Genomic DNA, 15,109 nt, shown 5'->3' with positions numbered 1-15,109 from the left:
GTTCCAACAAACGGATTTTCACAAACAGAGGAAGAAAAGGATACTGGAGTTATGTGTCACTAGGTAGTCCCCCGTAAGGCAAACCATGCCCGTTCCCAGTGATGGCAGCCCAAATCTTCTATACTGGACTGGTTGCTGGTGTAGTCAGCAGTCGAACTGGTCACTAGTCTTCTAGTTTCATCCCCCCTGTAGTTTCTACCTAAAAATAATGTTGAAACTGTTGTCCCAAAACCAGGGTTCTTCACCCGGTGTGCATATGAATGAGCCCAATTTAGCACACAGAGATGAGATATTGTTTATTACGGAGTTGTGTAAGTCCGGGTGCTGGAATAAAGCCAGCAAGAAAAGTAACAGGCATTATATACAAAATGTTCTCACTACATTCACACCCTAAAGAGCCAATTGGTTACACATTTGCACACTGCATTACATAATCCTTTTAGTGTATAATGAGCAACGCTCAGCTAAAGGACCCTTTATCCAGCGGGCTTCAAAATGTCAAAAGCTGCAAGGCCAGTAGTGTCTGTAGTTTGTGACCAGGTGTTTTGCAAGTCACTCTCATCTTTGTTATATGAACAGACTGACCTAAAACTGAAAGGATTTATGTGTTTTTAGGTTAGCAATTGCAGACAGGATTCATTCTTTCGTGTAATGACCACAAAACTCTACGAGGTTATACCACCTTCCCAAGCGCTGCTGTGGGTGATCCGTCTCACCGGGGTGACAGTGACCTGTGTCAACGAGCTGCCGCTCCCCAGCAGGCACTGGAGAAGGGGACCCGCTGTCAGCCGGCCCCACCGGCCGCGTCTCCCGCCAGCCACGTTCTCCTGCCCCGCTGCACCATCTGCCCCTGAGCTCGCCAGCCCTCCGCAGCTTAGGGGGATTAGGTGGCTTGTGCTGAGTCTCCCACTTTAACAGGTGGGCACCACCTGAGACATCTGTCCTTGCCGAGGCTGGGACCTTCGGTTTCAGGTCACTGGGTTTTCCAGAAGGGCTTTGTAGACTTGATAACTAAGTCCATAAGTCGCTCCTGCACCTCATAAGAATCCCTGCTGCATCCTCTTGCCTCTATTCACCCTCCACATTTCAAGTAAAATACTCAAAGTGGACAACGTTTTAAAGGCAAACCTTGCTTTTTTGTGTTCATACTGTGTTGCCAAACATCTTTCATCTCTTTTTCTACTTGCCTTTGTGGGCTGTATGTAGAAAACTCAAAATTAAACCAAAATTCCAGGTCCTTTAAAACCTGGTATTTGTCGTCCAGCTCTTTGATGACGAGAAAGAGAAGGCAGGCTAGTTCCAAGCCTCATGCAGCAAAGCACAGCCAGTAGCAGTCTAGTTTGTAGGGGTCAACCACATACCTCCTATGAATTTCATATCATAATTCTGTAAAAAACAGTCTCAACGTTACAATAGAGTCTTTCCCTTCAGAAAACTTCAAGGCTGGTTGATGGAAAGGTCAGTTGGGTTCATGCAACTGGCTGGTGAGGGAGGGAGTTTCCTGTTAATTTTTGACATCACAAGTTCCTCGTGCTGCACTGAACGCTTTTTTCTTTTTCACCTTAACTCTCTGCAAGTCCATGGCTCAGATGCCGAGCAAGAGCGCTGAGTATTATGGTTACAAAAAATGTGGAAATATTATAGACTTTCATTAAGCACCAAATCTGCTGCAAAAAAACCCAGATGGTAACTCACTGGGAGGCACCATTTGAAAGACAAAGCAGCAGCATGTGTCTCTGTCCCCGGGGCAGAGGAGGAGACTTGGTGTGATGTTGCACCTGAGAATTTACAGTCTCCGAAGACAGAGCTGAACAAACATTGGAGGGAGGACGGTCCTAGAGCTGCGGTGCTCTGCAGAAAAGGTGGCTCCTCAGTATAATTTCAGAGACATTTACAGAGCAGTGGTCTCCAACCCGAACTGGAGAGCAGCAGTGCTGCCAGAAGGTAGGGGAACGCGAATGTTTGCTCTAGAAGCACAGAAGCAGAAATAAATCTTATTTCCTGATCCATTTCTTGTTCCAAATGATGGTAGACAAGACTATGAATTTGAGCTACATCCGTCAGCATTCTGCTTTCATTTTTGCTGCACTCTGCTGCAGATGGTGAGGAAAGATTGCTCAGGGCCTGTGGAACTGATGGGCACTTGCTCAGCTTCACCTGATGGTTGTAGCATGGAGGGGGTTGGTCTCTTCTCCCAAGTAGCAAGTGATAGGACGGGAGGAAATGGCCTCAAGTTGTGCCAGGGGAGGTTCAGATTGGATATTGGGAAAAATTTCTTCATGGAAAGGTTGTCAGGCATTGGAACAGGCTGCCCAGGGAAGTGGTGGAGTCACCGTCCTTGGAGGGCTTTAAAAGACACATAGATGAGGCTCTTTGGGACATGGTTTAGTGCCAGTGTTGGGTTAAGGTCGGACTCTTCCAACCAAGATGACTCTACGGAGTACACCTGGAGACCCCGCACCCACCTTCTGCCAGCTCATCTTTGCTAATATACCCACAATCATCTACATTGAGCAAGGGATTAACAGGATTTCCTTCACAGTTTACTATCCTACATCATGGACTTTCCTCTGTTTTACCCTGAGGCTGTTTTCCTCTGATTAAGACCAATTCAGGCCACCAGCTTCTCATCATGATTACAGAACCAGATTTAGGCCAGCTGAGAAGTTTCTGTCCATATGAACTGCAGCCCATGGGGAATCATTTCTCTTGCGTTTCCAAATCAAACTCAGCCTTTGGCCACCTTTGAAATCATCGAGAATCTGCACATTCACCACATCCAGCAGCTTCAACAATTCTGCCAGTGCTGGCCACAGGAGATTGTGAGTCCCAGTGCAGATGCACCTGCTGACCACAGTGTGGGATGAATGTGAAACAGTTGTCACCTCCAGACTCCTGGCAAAGTCTCAACAGCGCTGAGCTGGCCAGGCAGAGAGAACGGGAAACGCCAGAATTCCCTGAGTGACCTGCTGGGGTGAAAGAAGCACCATAAAACAAACAAGCTCCCTAAAACCATCTTGCACTCCTCTCCTAAGGGCTCTCGGATTGACACCAATGACTTGGTGGAAACAGGTTGGATGTGGATTTGACAGAAATGAGGAAACTGAGAAAAATGCAGCATTTTCAAGGATTTCTTTATTATTCAAGTTTTCTATCATCTAAAAACACCAATATATTAAAGACCAAGATGGAAACTTTAGCTCAGGAGCTTGTAAGAATGTGTATTTTCAACCACTGATACAAAGACCTGGTCTATACTGCAAGAGGCATATTTAAAAAACAGTGCTCAGTATAAAAAAAGTTAATATTTCCAAGGATCAAATAAATAATTTACGGTGATATGCAAAAAAAAATTGTGGAAATCCAAGAGATATTTGAGACAGAGAGTTGTTTAGAATTCGCAGTCCCATGCAGTAAATTTGAAAGTCTCCCATCATATGACAGGCTTTACAAAATCACCATCGAAAGTTACATTTGACTGCTGGGCTGTTCCGAAGAAGCGCTGCTGTCTAAAGCCTTGGGGGAGCAGTCTCTGAGGACTTCCAAAGAACTCGTGATATCCAGACTTTCAGAAGAAGCAGGTCTGCACCCTTCTGTGGAACTGATGATGTCCAAAGTTTTGGAAGAACGGGCGCCGTAGCCCTTCGAACTGGCGTCTCTCACCACGATCTCCTGCGCGGATGTAAATGTTAACGGGACAAATCCCTCGCTGTCGGCTGTCAGGACAATCCAAGAGGAACCTGTGAAGACGTGTAAACATCTGTTTATAAGTCTTCTTTCAATCAGGTGTGTTTAAGGCATGAAACACATTCTTCCAAAAATTAAAAGTTAAATGCTTCTGTATGTTCAGTTTTTCTAGGGAAAAAAAAGTATGGGGAGATGAGAGTTGTATAATCTCAAAAATAAAAGAGTTAACGACTACGTGAAACAGCTTTCTGACCAATTTTGCCACTAGGACATGAGACTACAATAAATATGTGCTTTAAATGAGGGATTAAATTCTGAGCAGAATTCATAAACATCCAGACTTGTTTTTAATAAGCTATTCGTAAGCTATTTCTCAGTGCTTAAGTTGTGCAGATACTGTGTGAAGCAGACATTTATTAAATTACAAATTAACATAAAAATCTAGAAACTGCCTATATTATGTAATTTCAATATAATTCATTTCAATAAAGATGAGGAAGAAATGCTGTACTATATGGTATAGCCCATTTCCCTGGTCCATTTGCTATTTGACTTCCTATCATCGTTAGCATCATCTTTACAATTTGAAATCATTTACTGAATCCAAAATACTGCCTTCTAGAAGTTAATATAAACCAGAAAATTTTCATATTTGTATCCGTTAGGTTGATGAAGAAACAAAATAGAGCTTGTGGGAGAAGAGGGAATTCAGAGAAACATTTCCGGCTGCTTGTACAGTTACATTACGTAACTTCATGTCACATGTAAAGTCATGAGAAGATTGTAGCTTAAAAGCTCGAAACCCTTTAATCTTTTGGCTTAATATCTCATTTCAGCCAAACTGTAAAATCAATACAATTCAGGAATTTGAAAATACCATTCCTACTTTGCCTATTTATCTTGTAATATTTGTAAAATTAGTAAATAAACTACTGTAACACTGTCTGCTTTTAAAATTTATCTAGTAAGGCAAGTCACAGGCATGATGACAACACATTCCAGAGTAACCAGTTCTGTCCAGCTTATCATTTCTAAGCTAAAAATAAGTCAAAAAAACCACAGATAATGCAGACTTTTTTTTTTTTTTTTTTGCCAGAAAGAGAAGTTGTTCAAGTCTTACAGCTCAAAATAAAATTCCAGCCTGAAAACTTCAGAGATCAGTATTTAAAAACTGCACCTCTTTTCTCACTGGGTGTATCACACATTTCTGGGTTGTGCCACAACTTTATTAAAATAGTCACCGTGTTTCAATGCAGGTAACTGATCCTGCAATAGGAAAACTACTAAATGACGTAAGACAGTGGTAAGAGATGGAACTGTCAGAGAATTACCTGACTACAGTTTTATCTGGGTATTGGATTACTAAGCGTATTCTGACAGCTATTTAAAGAAAAATTTATTGAGCTACTTTTGTGTTTATAAAAAACTACAGGATTTCTTAAAGGAGACCAGATGCTGGAACTGCAGATTAAAATATAGAAACCTGTATTCTAAAACCACCAGCCAACTCTAACCTGCTCTTTACTCAGACTTCTGGATATGGAATAGCTGAAAACAAATAAAACCTGCAATTTTCCTGTACAACCAGCTACTTGGTAAGGGGGTATCAATACATGAAAATTTGCTGGTTTTTAAAATAATGTAAATATTCTTCTCAGTAGAAGCCCAGAGAAGAATCTTCACATTGTAAAACATGTGAGCAAACTTTTATTAATCAACTTTAATTATTTATTCCTTGTTTTTTTCTCCAGATGGGCTTATGCACGTTGCGGCTGCTCACTGAGAATGTCGCATGTGTTTGAAGTGTTTGTGGAATTGCATGATTACAACATACCATGTTGCATTTCTACAAGAGAGAGATTGAATATCTGCTGGACGATATCCAGACGGAGTTTACCACCACAAAGAATAACAGCTCGTCTTTCGTCTGAATCACTTCTGGAAAGCTGCTTCTGTAAATTCAAGAAAGAATCATTAGACACCGTGATGTATATTTAAGCAGAGATGTCAAAATGGCGTTAATCAAAACTGGATCACAGACACATCTTCGACCACATCATTTACAGAAAGTCAAACGCTACTTTCATTCAGACCCATTTGCAAGGTTTATCCTTTAAAGTCTCAGCTCTCAAAGAGACGATCAGTGAGTGATCTGTGAATTCAGCACGTGTCACAAGGACAGGAGAAGGAATCACATGCTGCTGCTGAGGAAACCACGGGCTTCACCCACAGCACAGCCCTGACTCTCTTCCCACCCCCTGTGAGGGGCATTTCCCTGGGGAGTCTGTAAAGCAGCAGATTTTCCATCCTTCCCCCTCCCTGTTCCACAACTTAAGGAGAGGTGAGACCTCCTGCCCATGAATGTTTGAGATGAGGAAAAGACTAGCAGATCAGAAGGGCTTGTCTGTCTCCCCTCTGACCGTCATTACCCCAAGCTTTAAAATCCAAAAAGCATCTTCAAAGAACATCCCCCATGGGGCAGAGCAAAACTTTTTTTTAAATCTGCAAAAGAGCAGCTGTTACCAAAACTCCAAACTCTGTCTTTGCGTAAGAGAAAATTCACACAACCGTGTCGCTTCCCAGGGAAGCCTTGAGAACGTCGCTGGGTCCTGACAAAACCACGATAAAGTAAATTCTGACTCCTTTTCCACGCTGTGGACAGACCCTCCCATCGCATGGAGGGTGTTTGGTAGAGGGGAGGTTGGAGAGGCACAAATGCTCTTCACCCCCTGCACTAAAAAACTCCCCCTCTCACGGACACTGTTTATTTAGGACATTCTGGGTTTCCTCTTCATTTTGTAAAACATGGCGAATAACTTGGGCAGCAGAGAAACAACTGGGGCTCAGCAAATGAGGTGAGGATCCCTCTTCACCTGTTAATGATTTCTGGATCAGATATACTGTGACTAAAGCTAAACCACAGCATTTTCTGCCAGACTTCCCAATGTCACTTTTAATTCAGAAGCCAAATGCTTTTCTTGCCACAAATCATCAGTGATCAAAATCTGTAGGTAAAGTTGCGGCACGACTTCAATTTGCGAAGTGTAGTTAATCCAGCTCTTGGAACACCAGGTCAGGCTGATACGTAACTCAAGTTTTAAACTATATGTGAAAAAAGAGACCTGAATAGAAAAAACGTAACAAAAATTTGCGCTACCTCAAATTAAAGTAGACTTCTAAACAAACACCTCAGATAAACAAGACACCGGACTTGCCGAGGGAAACTTTAACTTTTCAGAGCAATGCCCCCATATATCATTAAAAGAGCTAGAAAAATTAGAGTTAGTACAATTATTAAATGTTTACCACAGAAAACAGTGAAAAAAGTGAGGGAATATGAGCTAGGACCTCGTGCTACACAAGTTGAGAATAATTTTTTTCAATAATAAAGCTGAAAAATAAGAGCTTATTGAAAGAAAAACAGCAGTTTAAGTGACTGACTACTGACTAAGGTTTATTAATGTGACTTCTAGAAGAGACCCAGTAGATTTGTACTATGTTGAATAAACAGGTAACTTACACCTCCTAGCATGAGATTTGGAAGCACCTGCTTTCAGCCAAGAAAAGTGCCTCTCACATGAAATTTGATTTAAAATCCATTTTTAAGCTATATTCCCAGAATTACCTATTGTGTCCCTAAGGGTCTCTGTCCTCAGATGGCGCTGTCAATACTAAATGGCAACGCTGCAGTTTCAGAGCCAAAGCATTTTTCTTTTTTTGTTTCAGTCTCCTTTATTTTAATTCTCCTCACAGGAGGACAGGAGATTGATACCAATTCCCATACATGGAAATTTTCTCGTCTAAACTTCTAAACAGAAAGCTTCACAAGTTGCCTAGGAAAAACAGGAACAGGATGGAATCTAATCCTATTGACCAGGCCAAGTGCGCAGTCCTGCACCTGGGTCAGGGCAACCCGCGCTATCAGTCCAGGTTGGGGATGAAGGGATTGAGAGCAGCCCTGCCGAGAAGGACTTGGGGGTGCTGGGGGATGAAAGATTGGACATGAGCCGGCAGTGGGCGCTTGCAGCCCAGAAGGTCAATTATATCCTGGGCTGCATCACCAGCAGCATGTCCAGCAGGTGAAGGGAGGTGATTCTGCCCCTCTGCTCCGTTCTGGTGAGACCCCCCCTGCAGTTCTGTGTCCAGCTCTGGGGTCCTCAGCACAGGACAGACATGGACCTGCTGGAGAGGGGCCGGAGGAGCCACAGAAATGATCCGAGGCTGGAACAGCTCTGCTGGGAGGACAGGCTGAGAGAGCTGGGGTTGTTCAGCCTGGAGAAGGTTCTGGGGAGACCTTATTGTGGCCTTTCTGTAATTAAAAGGGGCCTGTAAGATGGCAACAGACTTTTTAGCAGGGCCTGTTATGACAGGACAAGGGGTGATGGTTTTAAATTAAAGGAGGGGAGATTCAGGCCAGACATGAGGAAGAAATTTTTTTACAGTGAGGGTGGTGAAACACTGGCCCAGGTTGCCCAGAGAGGTGGTGGATGCCCCAACCCTGGAGACATCCCAGGCCAGGCTGGATGGGGCTCTGAGCAACCTGATCTGCTCATGGCAGGGGTTGGACTGGATGAGCTTTGAAGGTCCCTTCAACCCAAACTATTCTATGATTCTATGACTGTGATAATGGCCTTTTTTTTTTTTTTTTTTTCTTCCCCCCCAGAAATGCTCTGTTTTTACCACTGGTATACATAGCTGAGCAGGAATGAAAGCCCCACTACTGCATCCATCCGAAATGGCAATAATTTTAGTCGAAAGATACACGAGTTAAAGTTTAGTTTAAAAAAAAAAAAAAAAAAATCAGAAATATTTCCCTCATTCTATCTCCTATCAGAGAAAAATATAATACAAATATGTAGTTTTAAAATAACAGTAAATAGGGACTCAGATGCAATTGCAGGAAGGACAAAGTAGGAGGACTACAAAACCAAGCCAGGCTTACGTAAAAGCCTAAATAAATCTAACTAAGACTCCTATCAGATTCGCCTGCATCCAGAGAGATCCACATGTACCAAATTTGCACGTACTAAACACTCACAGGAAGTCATCCTTCCTACACATAATGTGACAAGAGTTCGTGTTTCAAATCCATACAAAGAACACGCATCCATAAACAGATTTGATCATTAAAGCTCCCAATATTAAAATTACCTGGCAGGTGACATTAATAAAAGCAGGTTCCCGAGAAGATGGGTACACTGGAAGATTCCTCTTCCCAGATTTTAGCAGCTCAGTTAATTCACAGAGATGACGCTGTAATTCTGTGAAGTTACCAGAGAGTTTTTCTACATTTTTTGAAAAGTAGCTTGCCTCCTTTTCACTTAATAGGTTATTCTTGTAAGAATTTGCTATTTTGGAAGCTGCATCTGCCTGCCTTTTTGGAGATGTTGGCCTGTTAGAAAACGCCAGCGACGCGGCAGACAGTGCCGCAGTCCGATTAACCGGTTCAGCACGGAGAGATTCAACTGATGGAGGAAAATTCATGGAAATCCTCTTATCTTTGAGGTCATTTATGTTCAATGACAAGCTTTGCTCATAAGCAGGACTCTTAATTTCCTCAATGAGTTTCCTTCTGCTGGTTGGGGACTGAATGGCAGCACGATCCGGTATCAAGAGTCCACGGCTGAGGGTGTGAACATCTGTAGAGAGATCATGAGATATGTTTGAAAGGTTCAAACTGGAGCTGCCGTTAACCGACGAAGATGTTGAAGGACCCACTTCAAATATTAGTTCCTTAATCATCAATCGGATCATATATTTGTCTGATCTTGAAGAGGGGAGAAAGGCAGGGTCAGTGAATTTTTGTCTTCCAACCAGTATCAGTAACAATTTATTGGTCAAGAAGCACAAACCCTTTGGTTTCTCATTTTTCTCTAGCTGAATTTGTTGAATATTGGGTAAATTGGATGAAGTCAGTGAATAGACTAAAATAACATTACAAGTATTGGAAGCAACTGATACGGTTTGAGTTTTGGGGTCAAAAGCCATTATATCAGGAACCAGGATGCCTGGGATGCTCACTTTTTTGGTGGAAGTCACCTTTCTTTCAAAAGTCACCAGGATGAGGTGTGAAGAGTCTTGGCCGCTTCCCGTTAGGTAGTCCTTGGGCCTCAGGTGGAGAAGAGGACTGGAATCGGCACCCTGCTTGCTGGAAAGAATGTGAGTTAGATCCACAGGAGACGTAATGACGGACAAGGGCTTCTCAGAGTCCAGGGATTTTTTCCCCCTGTCCAAAGAGTGCTCCTCCCCACTGCATAAGCTGGACTGCGAGGGGAAGGACTCTGTTTCAACACTCGCTGGGACTTCAAATGCAACGCCAGCATTTAGGCCACAGATCTTGTCTAAGGGGAGCTCAGTGGTAACAGCGACTTGGAAATTCAGAGTAGCTTCCACAGCACAGATGTAGCCGCCCACGTCGAAGATGGGGCAAAAAGAACAAGCGTTCAGGGTTTTCTGAGCATCATCCCAAATATAAGAATGAAGGGCACTGCCTACGCCCACGACTAAGCGATCGCCTTCCTTGGTCCAACAAGCGCAGTGGATGAGGCCACTGCCCTTGATGTCCGCTTGAATTCTGGAGTTCTGGAGGTGAAGAGAGTGCAAGACGGAGGCATCACGCGTCGTCAGGACCGCCAGGATCTCCTTTTTCGGGTGCCACACGCAGCCCTGGGGGAGCACCGGGAAGGGCTCGCTGATGTCGCAAATCTGAGAAACTAAGAGCTTGTTTCTTTCTGTAATGCTAAAGCAGAGCTGCCAAACGGTGATGTGCTTTTTGTGTTGGACAGCGAGCAGAGCTGGGGCGTCAGGGGGACACGGGCCCCAGTAGAGTCCATGGACATGTTCAAACTGCCCGACAACGGTTGAGTCACCAAATTTTGGTTCTCCATTATGGAGTTGTAAAGAAGTCAGGATCACCTGTTTCCCATCTGTCCAGGCGAGACCGTGCACAGGGTGAATTGCTTGGTACAAAGCATTAAGGCCAGTCCTCAGAAGCTTCGCCTTTCCTAGCTCCATGATTTTTAATGTGAGACATCTAAACAAATTAGAATGAAAAGAAAAAAAAATATTTTAGAGGACAGAGGACAATATCTGTACAATTATTTAGCTTATGACCCTGCCAATGCTAGACTCTTCCTTCCAGTGAAGTCGGTAACATTCATCTGTGCTTAATCTCCAGCTGTAGATTTTTTTGTTTATGATGTTTCCACAGTGAAATCCAATCGCAAAAGAAAGAAACTTTGCTATTTACATAGGCTTAGTCTGCTGCATTTTCATCACAAGACCACTCCTTCCATTCCAATTGTCAGGTTGCTGCTTCTCAGAATATTTTGGAATGACATTAGTATGGCATATTTTCAAAATATTGCCTCTCTCAGGTTCATGGACCATTTGTGATCAGATGAAGCAATCCCTTACAAGTATAACCAAGCATTAACGTATTATCTATAATCTGATCCTGTATTAAGTGGGTGAGAATGAGGCATTTATATGGTTATTCCAGAAAGCTCTCTAAAAAAGCAAATGCAATTTTGATGAAAGTTAGGATCCAAGCAGATTTTTCTGAGGAAATGACTGACAAAAGAATTCAGAAGAACTCAGAACACAGGAAAGGGAAAAACCCATCTACCTGAGGCAGGAGCCATACTATGATGTCATCTCAACGTCTTCAACATCCCCTAAAGCAGTGATTAATTATTTTCTTTTCCCAAATGATTTTTGTCAGACTTCACAACCCGCCTTGTAGCTCACTACTACTTGTTGGGCAGGAGGGAGGAAAGTAGTAGCAGCCAACTGTGCCTGTAGAGTGGTATTTACACGTGCCTAAATATCCATATAAAAATATACATGCATTTTTAAATGCTTTTTTTAAAAGTATCTGCAGTAATTCTGGGGACATTTTTATTGTTTGGATGTTGCTTTAGGAGTACTTATTTTCATAGTGTCCTGCAAAGTAGAAATTACTGGTTTACAGGGACGAAATAAAACCACAGAAAACCTTCATTCTGGTAGTTTTAAGAAATGGGTTACACGATTTGCCTGATGCCTTTTCAGTTCTCTCTACAGAGCACAAAAGCTTGAAGAGGGAGAATGGGAAACTGCCAGTAAACACCATTCTCTGTAGTCTGTAACCAGGTGTTTGGGCCATCCAGAAGCCATATGCAAGGCAAGAAAACTTCAGAAGGGGTCAAGATTTTACACACACTTCTCAGTTTTGAGCTGTGAGCAATCTCTACTGTGTGCACAGAAGCCAATTCAACAGAATTGATGGTTTCCTCACTGAAGATTCTCCACAGGATTTGGCTCAGCTGCAAAGCCACAGCACAGAATGAATTGTAGCTTTAGTAGGATACACGAAAAACAAGAAGGAAATGTTTGAGAAACTCAAATGGTCAAACTGGAAGAGTTTATTACAATGTGCAGAGCCTGGCACTACTTGGTATTTTAATTAACTATTTCTGGATGACCCCGAACTTGGAGGAAGGAAACTGGAAGAGCGGATTTCAAAGACTAAAACTAGATAGAAAAAGTTATGTTATCATGATCAAGTTAACTTCTTCTCGAGCTAATATCAAGTGCAAAATAATATACTCAGTGAAGAAAAAACAAACACCTCTTCAGGAATAATTGCCTGGGTAGCAGTAGAGCAAAAAAAGGATCTGGCTTACAATGGATATGTGAGAATGTTGCCGAACAGAATCATAGAATCTTCTTGCTTGGAAAAGACTATTAAGATCATCGAGTCCAAGCGTTAACCTAACACGGTCAAGTCCACCTCTAAATCATGTCCGTAAGAACCTCATCTACACGTCTTTTAAATCCCTCCAGGGATGGTGACTCCACCACTGCCCTGGGCAGCCTGTTCCAACACCTGACAACCCTTTCCATGAAGAATTTTTTCCTAATATCCAATCTGAACCTCCCCTGGTGCAACTTGAGGCCATTTCCTCTCATCCTATCGCTTGTTACTTGGGAGAAGAGACCAACACCCTCCATGCTCCAACCTCCTTTCAGGCAGTTGTAGACAGTGATAAGGCCTCCCCTCAGCCTCCTTTTCTCCAGGCTGAACAGCCCCAGTTCCCTCAGCTGCTCCTCATCACACTTGTGCTCCAGACCCCTCACCAGCTTTGTTGCTCTTCTCTGCACTCACTCCAGCACCCCAATGTCTTTCTTGTCGTGAGGGGCCCAAAACTGACCCCAGGATTCGAGGTGTGGTCTCACCAACGCTGTGTACAGGGGGAGAATAAGACATTATCCTTCTGTAATGCTTTTAAGAAGAACACCATACAAAAGGGAGATAAATACCCTAACAGTATCTCCACTGGAGTCCTGCACCTAGTTCTGAGTTGACCAGCGCAAGGATGATGGAAATGCTTAACAGAGCACAGCGACCAGAGAAACAGGAGAAACGCAAAAACTGCGCTCACTCAGTTTGAAGATTGTGAGTGGAAACTTGCAAACACTCACCAGGCTGCTGACAGGAGAAAACTGATCCACTGTTCCCCAGGTCTACTGTGGATAGTGTAAGAAAATAATCAGCTTAGTTTTGACAAAGGAGATTTAGGTCAGCTATTAAGGAAAAATTGTAACCATAAATGATAGCTAAGCAGTGAGGCAGGTTACCTTGGAAGGAGGGAGAAGGCACTCAGTGAATTTCATAGTCTCTAAGAGCCAATTAAGTAAATGCCTGTCAGGGGTAAGTTTAAGTACACTGAAGCCTGCCTCACGGTAAGAGAGCACTCGAGGTACTTCCAGTCAACCTCTCCACCACCTACCTGGCTCTCCTCTTACCTCCCGTATAACCAACCCCAGTCTCATTAAGCAACCACCACTTGCAGGAAAACCAAAACCTTAGTTGTTCGTTCTTTAGTTCTCTGAATTGCACGTACACTGCTGGGCAACACTTACTTATGGAAAGGAGACGATAACGTGCTCCATAAGATCTGCTGAGATGCTGAGCCTCCCGGACTGTTCCCTCTGATACAAGAGACGTTTCCCTCTGTCCCCAGCAGACCTGGAAAAGCAAAAGCAGCAAGTGACCATCGTGCTCAAGCACCTTGTGCCCAAAGCCCCATAACTCGGCCCACCACCAATTAACCACAGAAGGGTTGGGGTTGGAAGGGACCTCTGGAGATCATCCAGTCCAACCCACCTGCTAAAGCAGGTTCACCAGAGCAGATCACACAGGAATGTGTCCAGGCGGGTTTGAATGTCTCCAGAGAAGGAGACTCCACAGCCTCTCTGGGCAGCCTGTTCCAGGGCTGTGGCACCTCAAAGGAAAGAAGTTTCTCCTCATACTGAGATGGAACCTCCTGTGTTTCGGTCCGTGGCTGCCGGGGCAGGCGGCAAGGCAGCGCCAAACCCGCCCGCCCGCGCCGCTTCCCGCCACCCGCCCCCCACAGCGACCCGCCGCTCGCTGCGCGGGCCCGCCCGCGCCAATATTCCCCACCTCACCCACAGGCCTGCCCGCTCCTTCTCCTCCCCGCCACGGCCAGCAGTGCCAGCAGCCTCAGCAGTCTCACCCGCCCGGCGGCTCAGCCCTGCTCCAGTAGGGCGGTCGCCGCTGCCATGCAGCGGTGCGCGGCGCGGACTGTGACACACACCTCCCGGCCCTGCCCACTCCCGCACCGCCTGTGAGGGGAGGTGACGGGCAGCGGCGCTCTAGCCGGCCGCGCCTGAGCTCTATGACCCGACAGGCCACGCCCACGGGGCGGACGGTAGAACTACAGCTCCCAGGAGGCCATGGGGGGGGGGGGGGTGGTGACGTCTGCTTCCGTGTGTGCGCGCGCGCTCCGCATTCCCCCAGTTCCCGCCAATCCCGTGGGCGGCGCGAGCGCCCCCTCAGGCCGCCCCGGCGGGGGTGACGCGGGGAGGTGACAGGGGCCGGTGACGGGGGCCGGTGACGGGGATTGATGGCGGAGTCCGGTCCCGCCAGCGCTCCCGGGGAGCCACGGGCCGTGGGACAGGTCCGACCCACCGCCCCCTGCCGTGGCCGCGTCCCTGTCGCTCTCGGTGAGGCCCGAGCGGGGAGCAAATCGTAGAATCGTTTCGGTCGGAAGAGACTCTCAAGATCAACGAGTCCAACCATAACCTAACACTGGCACTAAACCATGTCCCTAAGAACCTCATCTGCACGTCTTTTAAACCCCTCCAGGGATGGTGACTCCACCACTGCCCTGGGCAGCCTGTTCCAGTGCCTGACAACCTTTTCCAGGAAGAAATTTTTCCTAATATCCAACCTAAACCTCCCCTGGTGCAACTTGAGGCCGTTTCCTCTCATCCTGTCACTTATTATTGGGAGAAGAGACCAACCCCCTCCATGCTCCAACCTCCTTTCAGGCAGTTGCAGACAGCGATCAGGTCTCCCCTCAGCTCCTGTTCTCCAGGCTGAACAGCCCCAGGTCCCTCAGCCGCTCCTCATCAC

General features: G+C 45.2%; 1 protein-coding gene across 1 annotated transcript; it reads right to left on the bottom strand.

The window, feature by feature from the left end:
- Positions 1–3,189: 3,189 nt before the first annotated feature.
- LOC135987246 (WD repeat and coiled-coil-containing protein) lies at positions 3,190–14,245 on the bottom strand. Its single transcript, XM_065632025.1, has 5 exons — positions 14,135–14,245; positions 13,594–13,699; positions 8,839–10,720; positions 5,522–5,639; positions 3,190–3,740 (listed from the first exon to the last, which is right to left on the bottom strand). The coding sequence occupies exons 3-5, from the start codon at positions 10,699–10,701 to the stop codon at positions 3,469–3,471; spliced, it is 2,253 nt and encodes a 750-aa protein (XP_065488097.1). The 5' UTR covers positions 10,702–10,720; positions 13,594–13,699; positions 14,135–14,245; the 3' UTR covers positions 3,190–3,468.
- Between the last annotated feature and the right edge of the window lie 864 nt (positions 14,246–15,109).

This window comes from Caloenas nicobarica, chromosome 3 (assembly GCF_036013445.1).
Source record: "Caloenas nicobarica isolate bCalNic1 chromosome 3, bCalNic1.hap1, whole genome shotgun sequence".
In the NCBI taxonomy this organism is placed as follows: domain Eukaryota; kingdom Metazoa; phylum Chordata; class Aves; order Columbiformes; family Columbidae; genus Caloenas; species Caloenas nicobarica.
Note: the sequence above shows the minus strand (reverse complement) of the source record. Positions and strands in the feature narration are given on the sequence as shown.